Source organism: Schistocerca cancellata, chromosome 2 (genome assembly GCF_023864275.1).
Source record: "Schistocerca cancellata isolate TAMUIC-IGC-003103 chromosome 2, iqSchCanc2.1, whole genome shotgun sequence".
NCBI classification, from domain to species: Eukaryota; Metazoa; Arthropoda; class Insecta; order Orthoptera; family Acrididae; genus Schistocerca; species Schistocerca cancellata.
This window is the reverse complement of record NC_064627.1, coordinates 99,124,565-99,143,812: the sequence shown is the minus strand read 5'-3', so window position 1 is coordinate 99,143,812 and position 19,248 is coordinate 99,124,565. Positions and strand designations below refer to the sequence as shown.

The following is a 19,248-nucleotide window of genomic DNA, read 5'->3' as shown; positions in this document are numbered from 1 at the left end:
TCATCTTCTCGTGTTACACGACCTCTTCAAACTCGGTGAGCTGTTGATAGTGGCGTCTCTTTGTCTTAGAGGCATTCTTGACTGTCATCAGCTCATTACGTCCAATCTCGAAGGTAACTAACGCTCAGGACCATTACAGTGCGTATTCAAAGCAAACCTGGTGCTACTGGCACCACCCTTATAAAGCTGCCTTGAACAATGAACTTTCGTTTGTTTCCTTGATGCTGAGATTTTTTTTGTCCATGTAGTTTAATACTGAGTGCACGTCTTTTCAATTTCATTCAAAGTATTTAATATCGCAGATGTAGTTAAGTTACAAGGACTTGTTAGAAAGTTGTAATGAAATCTAATTTTTTTAACAAAGTGAAAAATGGCAAACGAATTGGATACCCCTTCACACAGCCACAACGATCCGCATTGGTTGGACCTTGCTGCAGGCTGATCACTCCCCATAGAATCACATATAGTAATCAGAACTGTCGCCCAATAGAATAATGTGATGAAAAGATTGGCCATGAGAAATGAGTTCTGTGTGATGGTTCTCTCAAAAATCATTACTCATCTCGACAAAAAGTGGTTTCATCTATCTGAAGAAAAAAATGTCGGTCACATTGACCCCCGACTTAGGAAAAAGTATCTGTATCAAATGCATAACACGAATTTTCTGAAAAAATTACACTGAGAGAAATAACACAGAACAAATAAAACAACTAAGCTTCATGGATAATGAGTAATCTAATGATTGATTCACTGGACAAAGACCATGAGGATTAAGGATAATCGGTAGACATTCGACATCAAGCTATAGCGTTCTTTTTTTTCCTTAATTCCCTGATGCCTTAACAGATGTCCTATCATTCTGTCCCTTAATCTTGTCAGTGTTTTCCATACATTCCATTCATCGCCGATTCCGCGGAGAACCTCCTCATTCCTTACATTAACAGTTCAACTAATTTTCAAGATTCTCCTGTAGCACCACATTTCAAATGATTCCAGTCTCTCTATTCTGGTTCTCACAGTCAGTGTTTCACTAACATACTATTCTGTGCTTCAGACGTACATTCTCAGAAATTTCTTCCTCAAATTAACGCCTAAGTTTAATACTATTAGACTTCTCTTATCCAAGAATGCCGTTTTTGCAGTGCTCTGTTTCTTATGTCCTCCTTGCTCCGTCCGTCATGGGTTATTTTGCTGACTATGCAGCAGCAGTCCTTGACTTCATCTACTTCGTGATCCCCAATTTTAATGTTAAGTTTCTCGCTATTCTCATTTCTGCTACTTCGTATTACTTTCGCCTTTCTTCGGTTTACTCTCAGCCATATTCTGTACCCGTTAGAGTGTTCATTCCATTCATCAGGTCCTGTAATTATTTTCTCTTTCACTGAGGATAGCAATGTCATCAGCGAATCATGCTTATCCTTTCAGACTGAATTTTAATCTTGCACTTCAATCTTTCTTTTATTTTTTGCTTTATTTTATTTATTTATTTTTTATGTCACTGAACAGTAGGAGTGAAAAACTACATCCCTGTCTTACACCCTTTTTAATCCGAACACTTCGTTCTTGGTCTCCCAGTCTTACTGTTCCCTCTTGATTCTTGTACATATTATGTATTACCCGTCTTTCCCAATAGCGAGTCCCAACTTTTATCAGAATTTCAAACACCGCGCATCATTCTACATTGTTGAACGAGTTTTCCAGGTCTATAAATCCTTCGAATGTGTTGACTTTTATTCAACCCTGCCTCCGTTATCAAGCGCAATGTCAGAACTGCCTCTCTGGCACCCTTACCTTCCCTAAAGCCAAACTGATCGTCATCTAATAGACCCTCAGTTTTCTTTTCCAGTCTTCCGTATATTATTCTTGTCAGCAGCTTTGATGCAGAGCTGTTAAGCTGACGGCGATAATTATCGCCCCTGTCGGGTCTTGCTATCTTCGGAAGTGTGTGGACGATGTTTTTCCGGAAGTCTAATGGTATCTGCAGTCTCATACGTTCTACACATCAACGTGAATAGTCGTTTTGTTGCCACATCCCCCAATGATTTTAGAAAGAATGCAGTTTTATCTGGCCCTTCTACCTTACTTCATCTTAGGTCCTTTAAAGCTCTTTTAAATTCTGACTAATACTTTTCCCCTGTTTCTTCCCTATCAAATGCGTTTCTACTTCTATCACGTCATCAGACGTCTTACCCCTCATAGAGGTATTCAGTGTACTATTTCCATCCATCCGCTCGTTCCTCTGCATTTAATAATGGAATTCCTATTGATCTTGATTTTAATTTCACTGAAGATTGTTTTGACTTTCCTATACACTCACTCAGTTCTTCCGACAATAACTTAATTTTCTATTTCTACACATTTTTAATGCAGCCGTTTCCCTTAGCTTCCCTGCAATTTCTGTTTTTTTCATTCCTAAGTGACTTGTCTTTTTGTATTCCTTAATTACCCTGAACGTTTTTGTACTTCCTTCTTTCATCGAACAGCTGAGGTATCCTCGCAGTTACCTTACTTTAACCAATATTTTTCTTTCCAGCTTCTGTGATTGCCGTTTTTAGGATTATCCATACCTCTTCAACTGTGAAGTCTACTGTCCTGCTCATTGTCGCAGTATCTATAACCTGAGAGAACAACAAGCCCGTCTCTCCATTCCTTAGCATTTCCGTATCCCACTTCTTTGCAGCAGCCTACTCTCCATCATTATTAAACTGTGAACTGAGTCTATCTGCTTCTGGGTGCGCTACAATCCAGTATCAGATTTCGGAATCGCTACTTCACCATTATGTAATCTAACTGAAATTTTGCAGTATCTCCAGACTTTTTCCAAGAATGCTCTTGTGATTCATTCGCTGTTAATAGTTGAAAGTTATTGCAGTACACTATTAGTCTTCCTGCACTCTCATTCCTAGTGTCAAGTCCATATTCTCCGCCGGCCGCCGTGGTCTCGCGGTTCTAGGTGCTCAGTCCGGAACCGCGCGACTGCTACGGTCGCAGGTTCGAATCCTGCCTCGGGCATGGATGTGTGTGATGTCCTTAGGTTAGTTAGGTTTAAGTAGTTCTAAGTTCTAGGGGACTGATGACCTAAGATGTTAAGTCCCATAGTGCTCAGAGCCATTTGAACCATATTCTCCGGTAACCCTTTCCTATTCTCCTTCCCCCTACAATCGTATTCCGAACTCCCATGATTGTTAAATTTTCATCTCTCGTTACGTATAGAATCACCAGTTCAATATCCTCATATACTTTCTGTATCTCTTCATCTTCTGCTTGCGACGTCGGCAGGTATACCTATACTATTGTTCTCTACACTTCTTATTCCTAGCGAATCCTTCCTGTAATACTATTTTCTGCTGCTGTTCATATTATCCTATACTCATCTGACTGGAAATTCTTTTCTTCTGTTCATTTCACTTCACTGACCACCACTGTATCTAGATTGAGCATTTGCATTTCCCTTTTCAGGTTTTCTAGCTTCCCTACCACGCTGAAACTTCTGACTTTCCACGCTCCAACTCATAGAACATTATCTTTTCCTTGGTTATTTGATATTTTTCTCATGGTCACAGTCCCTGCACTATATGTTTCGAAACGCCGCGCGTGAAAACGAAGTTCTTCCAAGGTTCATACTTTGGGTTCCAATGTTAATAGAAAGGTGGCAGATCTTTTGGATAGACCATGGGTAATGGACCATTTGTATACCCAACAGAAGGATCGTATTAGGGTCACTATCGTACTGCACAGGATCGAACTATGAGTTCTACACATTTCCTCCTGCTTAGGCAAATGGAGCAAACTGTTTGTTCTTTTTGCATTTTTGTTGTCTATAGTGGGCCTTAAGGCGCTTATGGAGGCACCGTCAATTCATGGACGGTTCCTTAGCAAATTTCCAAAAAATATTTTTCTAACATTTTTTCGAAGCGAAACCGAACCGTGGATTCCAAGTCGGTTACGCACAGCAATTTCAGCTATGTGCTGAAATTTTTACGATATGCTTCTAAGATACCGATCTCTAAGGGTCTTGAAAAGTTTCTTGGTGTCATTAATGGTTTCCGAGATACAGAGGTTCGAAGTGGTCTTACTTCTACGCGTAAAATACGCACGTAAACAGCGGTGTGACGCTAAATCGAAATAATAAATAACCGCAGCAACTTGCTCAAGTTTTAACGTTATATTCTCTTCATCTAGGCATTCATCTAGAAGTGACATCTTCCCGTTTTCAAAAATCTTTACCGGGAAACAACCCAAAAACATAGTTTTTGTGTACTAAAACCGAGCCACAGGTTCCAAAATGGCTGTGCACAGTAAATGAGAGTATTTTTACGATTTATTCCCAAGATCCCGATACAGAACAACCTGGGAAATTTTCTTGATACTTTATCCGTTTCCGAGATACAGAGATTCCAAATTACGAAAACGTAGTTCGTAAGGTGAAGTAAAAATATGCCAAAAAGTGCCTCCGTTGTCATCAGAGGATTCTGGTACCCCATGTTGTAGTACCGAGGTGCATGACAAAATTTTATGCATCTAAAATGCTGTCTGAAGTGCAAAGTTAATTTTTCGTTATTTCAATTTCACATAAGTAAACTACCAAAATTTTACAGACCCATAAAGTTCTTTCCATGAGTGAAGTGCCCTTCTATGGCAGGGAGGAGAAGGACACCAGCAGAAAAATGCTCTTATCGGATCACAAAAAGGGTGAATATGCTCCAGTTTAGCAGACTGGCTGGAAAATGGGGTACCAGCTGCTTCATTTTACCCTTTTTAGCACCTTTAAAATTTTCCCAAAAATTTTGGCATGCGAACATAATCGCGCTTTCTGATGCTGAGAGAGATCGAACAGTGGCAGTGGGGAAGAGACGGAAAACTAATGAATACTGGACGATAGTAGAGAGGACATTGGTTGTGGTATAGAAAAGGTGAAGGAGAGAATGGCAGTGTGGGAGAAAGACAGGGATACAGTGACAGAGCAGCGCTAGGAAAAGAGTGAAGGGGACGGTGCCAGTGTGAGAGGAATAAAGAGAAGGAGAAAGTAGAAGTGGGTGAGAAACAGTGATAGTTGAGAGGCAGAATCTATGACTATGACAACGAGGAAGAGAGAGATAGTGACAATGAGAAGAGACGACAGCAGTGGAAAGGAATAGATGTGATAGTAGCAGTAAGAGAGAGCAAGTGGAAGACAATGACGTAGAGATCACAGTAGTTGTAGGACAGAACGAAGGAGACTGTGACTGTGAGGCAGGAGACAGTGAAAATTAAGGAGACGCAAAGAGATAATGACAGTGAGTCGGGTTGAATGACTGAGTGAAAATGGGCAAGTGAGCAAGTGAGAGTGGATGGATTTTCCAAAATGTTTGGGAAAATCTTTAAAGGTGCTGTGGAAGGTAGAGTGAGGCAGCTGGTAACCCATTTTTCAGTCTGTCTTTTAAACAGGAACGTATTCGCCCTTTTTGTGCTTCGATAGGAGCGTTTTTCCGCTGGTGATTGATTCACTTGACAAAAACCAAGAGAATTAAGGAAGAGGGTGATATCGTCATCTTCCAAATCAGTGATAAAAAAAAGATCACAGTGTCCGCACAGTGATTACTCCAACGTTAGTGCAAGTTATAGAATGTCACATGCGTCTACTGTAATTAACTGGGGCGTTAATAAGCCTTGCAATGCACAGTCAGAAGTACTGAAATCCCAGAATCTAACATAGCCAAAACCATGCGCCTACTGGTGATTTATAGCTCTGATTCCCGGTCGCCTGTGCGCAAATCTAAACATGATTTAAGCTTCAGCATGCAGTAAAGTGGATGACTGCCGACAGATTGGCCGATGGACACCGTCTCTTCTGTCAGAAATAACTCCATCTTCGTCCAGAGTGACGGAAGGAGCTTGAGAGTAAGTGTGCTGTCGTAAAGGTGTAAAACGCATGTGTTTCTGCTCTCCCCATAGTTAATGTCAACTATCTTTCGCTAATGGCATTACTCCGTTAATTCTAGTCAACTAAACTGGTCATTAAAAAAACTGCTAAACTCCCCTCCTATGAGGGACTGTTAGTGGTCTGTCTTTCTGTGAGTAGAATTCCTAAACTCTGGCTTTTCACATATGTTCTTTATTTCCGGTAATTCGTGTTTCTCCCACGTATGTAATTCTTAGAATGTTGCCTGCTGTCTCTCACTATCTAATTTTTTTAGGGACAACCAGTGCAGCTCCTTCCCACATTTTCTACGACACAAGAGGTCGTTCGTCCTGGGTGGAGAATGTGTTCAGCTGGTGGCATCTCGCCTCCACAAAGAGACAATTCAACTATTTCTCTTCGCACGAAACAGTCAGAGATGTTTCTCTGCGAGTCATATGGCAAACTCCTACTTTCAGGAAAGGCATCCGACCGTGACAAATCGAATTCTATTGAACTGTGCTCTGACCAAATAGCTTTTGCTTGTTAAAAGTATTCTGCAGACAGCTAAGTTTGCATCACGGCTCATTATACCAGCGTTTTAAGGTGAAGTCGCTGGACCCTCGTGCTGCGTTGCCCACCGTATTCAGGGAAAACGTCTGCGGTCGGCGGCTGGCCTAAACCTCAGACAAAGATACTCGCGCCTGAACAAAGCAAAGGGCGGCCTACCCGCCCTCCATGAGGTCCAATCGCCCCTCTGCATCGCTCCTCTTAGAAACGGAACTGACTCTCCTTCCCCCCCCCACACCCTACACCTCACCCCCCCCCCCATGTGGGGTACACTGAAGTCACTGGACCTCGCCTGTCCCTTCCTTAGCTCATTACGCGACCCAAGCAGGCAGCTACAGAAAGACTTCCGGCCTACCCGCCCTCCATGAGGTCCAATCGCCCCTCTGCATCGCTCCTCTTAGAAACGGAACTGACTCTCCTTCCCCCCCCCACCCCACACCTCACCCCCCCCCCCATGTGGGGTACCCTGAAGTCACTGGACCTCGCATGTCCCTTCCTTAGCTCATTACGCGACCCAAGCAGGCAGCTACAGAAAGACTTCACATGCAATAGCAATCACTGATGCTGGTCATAAGCAGCAGTGATACGCATTCTAAGAAAAAGAAAGAGCACCATGAAAGAATTACCCGAATGGGAAGTAAACGGTAGAGGTACATGTGCAGATAAACAAATGATTACAGTTCCACAAAAATTGAATGATTTGTTCAAGAGAAAGAGCTTCGTAAATTGAGCAAGTCAATAAAGCTTTACAAATATCAATTGTTAGTTGGTAAGTAATACTGATTTATTAAACCAGCTTCATAAACTTACAAATCAAGCCAGAATTGCGAAATAATCCAGCGCTGTTGACGAGAATGTCGACTCCTCCCAAATTGTCAGTAATCCATTTGAATACAGAAATAATGCTTTCCTCGTCGCTCACATCTCCAAATAATGCGTGCAACTGGCCAGTGCAGTCTTTCAGTTGCCAACCCTACGGAAAAAAGAAACATATTACTGATACTGTAACAAAACATTACTTTTAATAAACTTTTCGAAATTGAGAAACTGAGTGCTTATAACAAGAGGACTGGATCCATGAAAGTATGTTCTCTGACGCAATTTATGTCTCAATTACAGTAACAGAGCGAGAGAGGTACAGCAGTGACTATCATTCGGTAAGTCACCTATTCAGCTAACCACTTGGCTTTCTTTCAGTTTTCTTGGGATAGTGAATGACGCCATTCAGTGGACTGGCGCTTTCATGCTGGACTATTAAGACAAAATCAGGTAACAGTGCTGCTCAAAACCCTCTCGCTGTCATCGTATAGAGCGAGAACAGTTAATGCAGCTCCCGTTCGTTGTTCTATGGGACATTTTTTACCACAGCCCAAATCTTACTTATTCTTACTCTCCTGGACCCAGAAACTGGAGTCGGTGTTTGGCGTCATCAAGTAGCCTCCTCCACAGCATTCCGTCCTCACCACCTTCTTCCCTTGCTCCAAGTATCTGAAGATCCTTGGTCAGTTGATCCTCCGATCTTATTTTCAGTTTGCCTAAAGGTCTTCCTCCTTCAGGTTTCTTCTCTGACATTTTGCTAAAAAGGGATCCCTCCTCTGTTTTATAGATGTCACAGTCCATCCCATTCTCCTCGTATTGGCTTCCACAACAACATCTGGTTCGTTATACATGGTGATTCAGCTGCCCTACCGATAGGTTTCATGCAGCCTGCAGTGCCTCCGAGAACCATGTCCAGAATTTTCATATTCTGTTGCTTGCTACACGCAAACTATTAGTGCTGCAGAAAAAATAAACTGGATCTCTTGTAGGAGATTTAATGCATTTAAAGTTTGTTGCGGGATAGGTTTTCGCTGGAGGCCACAGTTTTCGGGTTATTCAAGAAAACCGCGTTTCAAGGTCACTTTTGAACATTTTTGTTGAATAATGCGGGAACTAAGTCTTCTAGCGAAAATGCACCCCACTATGAAATTTAACTTCATTACATTTCCAACAGAAGATTCCTGATATTTACTTTATTTTATTTTGGGACGAATAGTTTGCATGTAACGAGCGAGAGAATATGAAAATTAGGTTCGTTGTGTTTGAAAGTGTTGCGGGCTGCATAAAACCCATGGGTAGGGGCACCTGTATCATCCTATGTACCTCTCTGGGCTACCTGTTCTTTCTCCTTCCCCATTCTCCTCCATCAAAGAGAACCCAAATCACAGCAAACAATTTGATAATCAACTCATCATTACTTGCAGGTAAGCACAAGCTCAGTCCGTCAGTACTGAGACATCTATCACACTGGATTTTTTCCTCAATCCTTGATTTGACTTCGATAAATCACTACTGATGAATGGCCTCATTGCTCTTCATTATGAATATTCTTTCAGCCAGCAATCTGTCTATAAATCTCGATAGGGCGAACTTTTTCATTTTTCTTTCTTTTTAATTCAGTAAAATTATTATACTAAGAACCTTAAACTTGCATCGATCGTTAATGTTGCCATAAATTTTAAAATCGCCATAAATGAGCGTTCCTGCTCGATGTTAGCATCGTAGTGGCGCCAATGATTAGGAAGGTCCGTAACATGGCAGGGGTGGTGGGAGAACTGCGCTGCTCGTAAAATCAAAACGTTCTTTGTTTTTAGAGTGACCCTTCTATAGGTCTCTGTTGCTTATAAATGTAAGTAACTGTAAGCATACTATAATAGGATGCTAAGATTATTTATAAAGACAGGTCATTGTTTAAGTAATTTTCGCTTGGCAAAGGAGGTTGGTCTTTGATTTACTCTCAGAGTTCCTTACAGAACATTCGATTTCAGCTTGTAAACGTACTTTACTGATATTGCATTGACAACTGTAGCTTTCAAACAATATAGAGTATCTTGTGTAACAAATATATGTAATTATAAACTAGCTCAGTTGCGCAGCAGACTTCCACAGTAATAATGACTGTATATCAACTTACAAAGGCCAACGGCCTTGGCGCAGTGGTGAAACCGCTTCCCGTCAGATCACCGAAAATAAGCTCTGTCGGCCTTGCCTAGCACCTGTGTGGCTGACCGTCCGATCTGCCGAACGCTGTTGGCAAGCGAGTTGCACTCAGCCCTCACTGATAAGTAGCGGCTGCAGTCACGAAAACTGATAACGGCCGGGAGAGCTGTGTGCTGACCCCTCCACATCCGCATCCAGTGACCCGTATAGGCTGAGGATGACACGGCGGTCGGTCGGTACCGTTGGGTCTTCCGAGACATGTTCGGACTGATTTTTAGAGCGTTAAAAATCAACGTACACAAAATGTCCTAGCACAGAAAATGCTGCTGTTCATTCTCCCATCCATCACATCGATGCACACCCACAAAAACGAAAATAAAATTCAAAAATTCGTTTCAGTAAACTTTTATGAAGGAAGGTATTAATCGGATAAAACTAGCGCAGTGTAAGCGAAACTGCCTGCTCAGGAGGCGTTCACAACAACACCTTTAGAAGAATTCGTCGTTTCGTAAGAGCGATCGCAATAGATGCCTGTCCACTACTGGCAACTGCAAGTGGAGCCTCATTATTGCTAACTCTTCCCCATGTAACAGGACATGGCACTCTCGAGTACAGTCAGTGCTTTACGTGTACTTCACAGTCAACCATGCCAGTATATGAGTGATCTCACTAAAAATATACTGGGGAAGGTGAATCGGGGTGCTGATGACTCGGCCGGGTCTCGTAGTGACCTCCATTACTGCATGCGTAATACCTACACCTAGCTGCCTGTTTAAGGAACCAGTGCGACAGCAGATAAACAGCGTTTGAGCTACAAATATGTATGAGACAGCAAAAAAAAAAAAAAAAAAAACTTACAGTGCTAAGGAAATTTCAGAGCTGTAATAAATGCACAGGGGGAAGATACATCCATTTGTACGTTCGCATGGTTCAAGATATTAATTGTCAGCAGTGACTAGTTAACCTGTTTGAGGCTTTTCCGACCTAGCAATTCTCATTTGTAGCGTCGGATCTTATTGCTTAACTGCACAACATTTCCGTAAGACAACTGGACGTCATCTTAAGGTTCGACTATGGACAGCTGTTACGGTTCGTAGAAAACAGTCTTGATACGGGACACATCTACATCTAAATGGATACTCTGCAAATCACATTTAAGTGCATGGCAGAGGGTTCATCGAACCACCACGGCATGAATTAAGTACCGATGACCCTCTCATCTGCCTGTTTGCGCTGGGACTCTTGTTACTAAGGAAATAATCGATAATCGAAATGGGTGTAGCTAACAACAGACACACAGGTTTTCGATTCAATAAAGCAAATGAAGCGGCATTGTTGGTGTTGTGGCGTAACAAGACAGCCACGCCACTCGGAAGTAGCCGAAATGCACGCGTTACACACGCCGGCTGGCGTGATGTCTGAAACAGGATACGTAATGAATGCTATAAAGAAAAGTACGTAGCTTCTTTAATACTTAACTTTAATCCATCATTTGTATACAGCATTCTTGATGATACAAGTGAGACTCTCTCTAGATATGGTTAATGGCGCCTTGCTAGGTCGTAGCCATGGACTTAGCTGAAGGCTATTCTAACTATCTCTCGGCAAATGAGAGAAAGGCTTCGTCAGTGTAGTCGCTAGCAACGTCGTCGTACAAGTGGGGCGAGTGCTAGTCAGTCTCTCTAGACCTGCCGTGTGGTGGCGCTCGGTCTGCAATTACTGACAGTGGCGACACGCGGGTCCGACATGTACTAATGGACCGCGGCCAATTTAAAGCTACCACCTAGCAAGTGTGGTGTCTGGCGGTGACACCACAGCTGGCAGTAAGGAATCGTCGGACGCACGCAAACGAATTCAGCGAGAATGGAAGCCAGGAAAGCTGAGCGAGCACCAGGATCTTTCCCAGTTGCCTACACTGGGATCAGTGACTTTCGGCTGGGGTTTCCCGCGCCGCGCATACGGGAGTGTGTGGATCACTTCTCCGGCAGGGTGCTCTGGACATGAACGACCCTTGCGATGATGTAATTGTTGCGATCTGACGAAATTACAGTCATCCGGTCGTAACTGTAGGTTCTTTGATTGCTCTGAGAGATGACTGATCGGAACTACAGCATATAAAACGTTCGTTCACTTTATTACTAGGATGACAAAAAGATCTACTTTATACAATCGATTGCCACAGGGGTGTGCGAATATTTACAGCTGAACAGTAAAGCCTCACTTAATGGGAGTGGGGTGGGGAAGTGGGGGGAGAGATTAGCGTTTAACGTGCTAACGACAAGGCAGTCATTAGATTTTTGGACAACATGGTTGTGGAGATGAAGCAGCGATTAGTATGATTAATCAATTATTCAAAAACAGTCTTAACAACATTTATTATTATTATACCGCCAACCGGTTTCAACCCGACGTAGGGGTCATCTTCTGGGCGTTTACACCATTGGTCGACTGCTGGTGGTGTCACTCCTGTCCACATAACGGCAGGAAACTATCAGACAGGACTGACACCACCAGCGGTCGACCAATGGTGTAAACGCCCAGAAGATGACCCCTACGTCGGGTTGAAACCAGTTGGCGGTATAATAATAATAAATGCGGTTAATACTGTTTTTGTATAATTGAGCAGTCATTAGAGACGGAGCACCAGCTCGGATTAGGGAAGGCTGGGAAAGGAAATCGGTCGTGCCCTTTTAAAGGAACCATACTGGCATTTGCCTGAAGCAATTTAGGGCAATCACGGAAAACCAAAATCTGGAAGGCTGGATGCGGGTTTGAACCGTCGTCCTCCCGAATGCGCTTCACTTGATGCACACAATTACAAAGTATTCTCCTGAAGAACAAGTGCACCATTCGCTTAAGCACATTTCCTTCTTAGACTTGAATAGCACTGGTATCCTAACTAGAAAATGTTGACTACTTCACTGGAGGCCACGAAATGGGGCACAGCGAGTTCATGCTCAGCTCAATATCTACCTCTGTGAAATGGCGCAGTGGTGCTGAGAGGGGGGGCACGTCTTCAGGAGCGCCTCCTATTCGTCGTTGCGGTCTGCAGTGAGACATCGCTAATCTAATGTCTGTGCTATCAAAGTGCATGCCGACTTTCGTGTGACACCGTGATCTTTGGGCGATGCGATAGTTATAGCCCTACCTTTTGACACCTACGCACTTCTAGCGAAGCAGTGTATAAATTGGCGAGCCACAACAGCCAGCTGTATATCCATCCCGAACACCCACTGTGGCTTTCGTGCAACTACTTCAGCAACGACCAAGTTCTCAAGAACTTTTTGAAAAACTTTATACAAAATTTTTTATTTGTGTAGACCACAAACAATATTTAATTCGATAACCAATTTTGGGTGTTCATACAACCAACCTGACGTATGAAAGAACAGGCAGAAATAGAAAATTTCTGTAGGTGCGTTGACTTAAATGCACTTCAAAAATATACATATTTCCAGGACAACTTACATACATTATCCAGTCACATTAATTTGACCACTTCTCAAAAGCCAGAACAACCAGTGTTTCCAGTGCCGATATGCAGGTCGAGGGTCAGTGAGGTTCTGGAAGGTACCAGCTTGGATGTGGAGCCGTGCTGACTCCATTCCCATGGTCACCTGTGAAAGGTTATTCCGTTGCGGATTCATCGCGCGAAGAACCCGATCGAGGTGGTCCCACAGATTCCCTATTGTATTTATGTATGATGCTAGAGGAGTACGGAAAACTCGTCCTGGTGCTCTTCGAACCACGCTCGTACACTGCAAGCTGTGTGGCGTGTTGCATTGTCCTGGTGGTAGACGCCATCGTGCCGAGGGAAACCAAACTCCATGCAGGGGTAGACATGTTCGCAAAGATACACTACTGGCCATTAAAATTGCTACACCACGAAGAAATGCAGATGATAAACGGGTATTCATTGGACGAATATATTATCCTAGAACTGACATGTGATTACATTTTCACGCAATCTGGGTGCATAGATCCTGAGAAATCAGTACCCCGAACAACCACCTCTGGCCGTAATAACGGCCTTGCTACGCCTGGGCATTGAGTCAGAGCTTGGATGGCGTGTACAAGTACAGCTGCCCATGCAGCTTCAACACGATACCACAGTTCATCAAGAGTAGCGACTGGCATATTGTCACGAGCCAGTTGCTTGGCCACCATTGACGAGACGTTTTCAATTGCAGAATGTGCTCGCCAGGGCAGCAGTCGAACATTTGCTGTATCCAGAAACGCCAGTACAGGACCTGCAACATGCGGTCGTGCATTATCCTGCTGAGATGTAGGTTTTCGCATGGATCGAATGAAAGATAGAGCCAAGGGTCGTAACATATCTGAAATGTAACGTCCACTGTTCAAAGTGCCGTCAATGCGAACGAGAGGCGACTGAGACGTGTAACCAATGGCACCCCATACCATCACGCTCGATGATACGCTAGTATGGCGATTACGAATAAACGCTTCCAATGTGCGTTCACCGCGACGTCGCCAAACACGGATGCGACCATCATGATGCTGTAAACAGAACCTGGATGCCACCGAAAAAATGACGTTTTGCCATTCGTGCACCCAGATTCGTCGTTGAGTTCACCATCGTGGGCGCTCCTGTCTGTGATGCAGCATCTAGGGTAACCGCAGCCATGGTCTCCGAGCTGATAGTCTATGCTGCTGCAAACGTCGTCGAACTGTTCGTGCAGATGGTTGTTGTCTTGCAAACGTCCCCATCTGTTGACTCAGGGATCGAGACGTGGCTGCACGATCCGTTACAGCCATGCGGTCACACGACTGCTAGTGATACGAGGCCGTTGGGATCTAGCACGGAGTTTCGTATTACCCTCCTGAACCCACCGATTCCATATTCTACTAACAGTCATTGGATCTCGACCAACGCGAGCAGCAATGTCGCGATACGATAAACCGGAATCGCGATTACAATCCGACCTTTATCAAAGTCGGAAACGTGATGGTACGCATTTCTCTTCATTACACGAGGCATCATGACAATTTTTCACCCAGCAACGTCGGTCAACTGCTGTTTGTGTATGAGAAATCGGTAGGAAACTTTCCTCATGTCAGCACGTTGTAGGTGTCGCCACCGGCGCCAACCTTGTGTGAATGCTCTGAAAAGCTAATCATTTACATATCACAGCATCTTCTTCCTGTCGGTTAAATTTCGCGTCTGTAGCACGTCATCTTCGTTGTGTAGCAATTTTAATGGCCAGTAGTGTAGATGCGTACCTGTGTTGATCCAGCGTGCCTTCCAGAATGACGAGATCAACCAGAGAATGCCACAAAAACACTTCACAGAGAATAACGTCCCCTCCTGGTTGCAAGGTCTTTCATTTCAGACGTTTCACACCGTACACACCAACAACGATCTGTCCGATTGAGTATAAAACGTTCAAATGGTTCAAATGGCTCTAAGCACTGTGGGTCTGGACTTAGAACTACTTAAACCTAACTAACCTAAGGCCAACCATTCCCGAGGCAGGATTCGAACCTGCGACCGTCGCAGCAGCGCGGTTCTGGACTGAGGCACGTAGAACCGCTCGGTCACAGGGGCCGGCAGTATAAAACTTGATTCATCTGGAAAGGTCACTCTGTGGACGCCCAGCCGGTTTTGGCTTGCAAATTCGAGCCCTCGTCGCCAATGAAGAGCAGTCAACATGGACTCATGAACCAGGTGCCCTGCTGGGGAGGCCTGTGTGGAGCTCCGTTCGCTGAAAGGTGCCTAAGGAGACACTGTTGGTAGTTTTCGGTTCATCTCGGCGGTCAGCTGCTCAACAGTTGCACGCCAGTCCGCCTGTACACATCTCCACAGCTGTAGTTCACCTGTCATCTATGGCCCATGGTGCATCACAGTTCCCTCAGGGCCACTTCTGGGTAGTCCAGTTTTCTCATGCACTGTGTAATTCTGAACTGATATGGATAAAAGAAACAAACAACTTATTTTATTATGTAGTTCCAAGATATGCAATCGATGTCGTCTCTATACACTGACACTGTGTCTTTTCCATGACTGGTATGTCGTTAGCTTGTAAACCTGTATCTTGAAATATGTATTTGAAGACTAGATCAGTTTACCTAAAGCAGTTTTCTGTTTCTGTTTGTCCTTTCATATTTCAAGATGGTTTTATGAATAACCGAAACTAGTTATCAAATTTAATGTTGTATATTGTGTGTGATCTAGATAAACATACGTATTTTTAAATTATAAAAACACTGAAGATCACTTTTCTTCATTTCCTGATAGTTCCAGGTATATGCGTTGTCAGGCAATTGAAGATGTGAATAACTCTTCTTAAATAAGACAGGGAATTGCAAAAGGACATTCAAACATTGTTCTCAACAAGGGCTGTATAGAACTAGGCCTTATCCCAGAGTAGGATAAGAAAACGGTTTATTGACACACAGTCAACATGGTTTTAGAAAACACGTTCTTGTGAAACACAACTAGCTCTTTATTCACATGAAATGTTGAGTCCTATTCACAAGGGATTTCAGATCGATTCCGCATTTCTGGATTTCCAGAAGGCTTTTGAAGCTGTACCACACAAGCGGCTTATAGTGAAATTGCGTGCTTATGGAATATCGTCTCAGTTATGTGACTGGATTTGTGACTTCCTGTCAGAGAGGTCACTGTTCTAGTAATTGACGAGGTTCTAGGCGGTTCTAGGCGCTACAGTCAGGAACCGAGCGACCGCTACAGTCGCAGGTTCGAATCCTGCCTCGGGCGTGGATGTGTGTGATGTCCTTAGTTTAGTTGGGTTTAATTAGTTCTAAGTTCTAGGCGACTGATGACCTCATAGTGCTCAGAGCCATTTGAACCTAGTAAATGACGGCAAGTCATCGAGTGAAACAGAAGTGATTTCTGGCATTGCCCTAGGTAGTGTTATAGGTCCTTTGCTGTTCCTTATCTATATAAACTGTCTGGGAGACAATCTGAGCAGCCGTCTTAGGTTCTTTGTAAATGAGCTGTCGTTTATCGCCTACTAAAGTCATCAGAAGATCAAATCAAACTGCAAAACGGTTTAGAAAAGATATCCGAATAGTGCGAAAATTAGCAGTTGACCTTACATAACGAAAAGTGTGAGGTGAGCCACATGAGTTCTAAAAGGAGTCCGTCAAACTTCGATTACACGATAAATCATTCAAATATAAAGGCAGTAAATTCAACTAAATACCTAGTAATTACGATTACGAACAACTTAAATTGGAAAAATACACAGAAAACGTTGTGGTAAAGGCTAACCAAAGACTGCGTTTTATTGTCAGGACACTTGGAAAATGTAACAGATCTACTAAGGAGACTGCCTTCACTATGCTCGTCCGTCCTCTTTTAGAATACTGCTGCGCGGTCTGGGATCCTTACCAGAGAGGACTGACGGGATACATCGAAAATGTTCAAAGAAGGGCAGCACGTTTTGTATTATCGTGAAATATGGTAGAGAGTGTCACTGAAATGATATAGGATTTGGGCTGGACATCATTAAAATAAAGGCGTTTTTCGCTGCGACATAATCTTCTCACGAAATGCCAATCACCAACTTTCTCCTCCGAATGCGAAAGTATTTTATTGACACCGACCTAGATAGGGAGAAACTATCACCACGATAAAATAAGGGAAATCAGAGCTCGTACAGAAAGATATAGGTGTTCGTTTTTTCTGCGCGCTATACGAGATTGGAATAATAGAGAATTGTGAAGGAGGTTCGATAAACCCCCTGACAGGCACTTAAAGGTGATTTGCAGAGTATCCACGAAGATGTAGATGTAGATGTAGGATAGAATGAAGTTTGACAATAATTCGCCTTTAGCACAAGCTGTTAAAGTTAAAACAGAGCTGCAATGGCCGAAATGGTAGATATATGAACCATACAAAATAAACGACTTATTCACTAGAGAGGCTACAGAGATAGTTCCCCATTTTAATAATATATTGTCGTGCGCTACAACTAACCGTGTCAACACAACACTAAATGGTGCGTGGGTAGGCTTGTTGAAATCATTCACAAACGGCGTGAGAAGAAGGTTTCTAGTTTGTATAAGTAACATAGAGAAACAAGTGAAAAAGAAACACAGAAAATACACTCAGTCTTTAAAAGAACTGTTATTCTAACGGTAGCTGCCTTAACTAATGAAGAACAAGACTATTAGATAAAGGTCTACAATTTTTGTGCTGAGCTAAAACCGAACAAAATCAGTTATTGCTGAAATCAGAGTAGTAATTGAAGTATCTAAGGTGAATGAATTTAACACTACAGACACTGTTCTGAAAACTAAAAGACAGAAAAAAAGTCGACCATCTCGTTGGCAGAATGGTTACCGTTGCTGCCTTCAGTGCAGAAGTACCTGAATTCGATTTCTTCCCAAAATAAATAAAACAATATTTACAGATTATTAAAGATAACTTTCTGTCGAAAAGGAAGCTGATAAAGCTAACACATTTATTGCTAACTTACACTAATTTTGAATTTAATGGGATGATTTATTAGCATAAAAGGAAGGTTCACAATGAGTAATGGGTTAGCAGGTAGCATAGGAGAAATATTTATTAACGATCTAGAGAACAGTTTTTTTTTCAAAAATATAGGACATTGAAAGAAAAAAACGGGATGCTACAAACTTTATGTGGATAACGGTTTGATTGTGTTTAAAGGTAACGTAAGTGATATAAATAATTATGCCTCCTTGTTAAGTAGTATGCATTCAAAAATTAACTTCACTTTGAAAGTGCAATAGAATTGCTCTATTTGTTACATATGTGTGTTTATTACTAGAAAAAATAATGGCAGGTATTTGGAATTTTTGGCAAACCGCCATGTACTGATGATAATTAATGAGCACTTGTTTAATCAACAAAGTTATAAGAAAGGTTTGTTTTATTCTATTATCCGTTACCTCTTGCGGTTACTTTTATAACAGAATGAGGTATACGAAGGGGTTGGTGTCTTGGAACAGGTTGCAGTAGTGATTGGGCACGAAACAACCGTTCTTACCAATATTTATAAGGAACTTAAAAACGGAGACTTTCAGACAATGCTAGTAGCCTTATGTCTAACAATAATAAGCAAAAGTTTAAAACTAGATTTGTAGGCATTGCCTACAATGGCCGTGTTCCACATCAGACTGAACAGTGCTTTGGTAAAACTAACTTTAGGTTTTTTTCCGATCAACTCACACACTAAAGACACACTTTCGTCACCGAGTTGATCCTAAACGTTATAAATTTGACAAATGAGGAATGCAGAAAATTAAACGTTCGAGAATAAGTCAATGCGCGAAGTAGTTATAAAATTATATTGTACTCAAATAGGAAACTTACAAGAACAACATTTTTCGACATAGTCTGTTTGTATTTCAGTGCACTTCGTCGATCGTTGTACAAGCTTCCTGATGCTCTCATAAAAGAAGGCTCTCGGTTGAGTTTTGAGCTAGGAATGCACCGCTTCTTTCACTGCTCCGTCCAAGGCAAATCGACGGCCCCTTAATGCTTGTTTGAGTGGACCAAACAAGTGATAGTCAGACGGGGCAAGATAGGGACTATATGGAGGATGATCCAGTACTTCAGTTTTGAGTTTCTGGAGCGTTTCAGCAGTGTAGGCAGCAGTATGCGAAAAGGCATTGTCGTGCAACAACACAACACCTTTTGGCAGCAATGCTCGGAGTTTGCTTCGAATTGCAGGCTTTAGCCTGGCAGTAGGCATCTCACTGTAACGTACACTGTTTATTGTAGTGCCCCTTCCCCATAATGTTCCAGTACTGGACGTTGTGCGTCCCAAAAAACCGGCTCGTAATGATGGATCCATGTTTCGTTA

General features: G+C 42.7%; 1 protein-coding gene across 1 annotated transcript in view; it reads right to left on the bottom strand.

The window, feature by feature from the left end:
• The window catches only part of LOC126143900 (farnesol dehydrogenase-like), a 121,095-nt gene that overhangs the window by 79,816 nt on the left and 22,031 nt on the right, over positions 1-19,248 (bottom strand). The window contains exon 2 of the mRNA XM_049915456.1: positions 7,259-7,421. Within this exon, the coding sequence (XP_049771413.1) occupies positions 7,259-7,421 (163 nt within the window). The remainder of the gene's footprint in view (positions 1-7,258; positions 7,422-19,248) is intronic.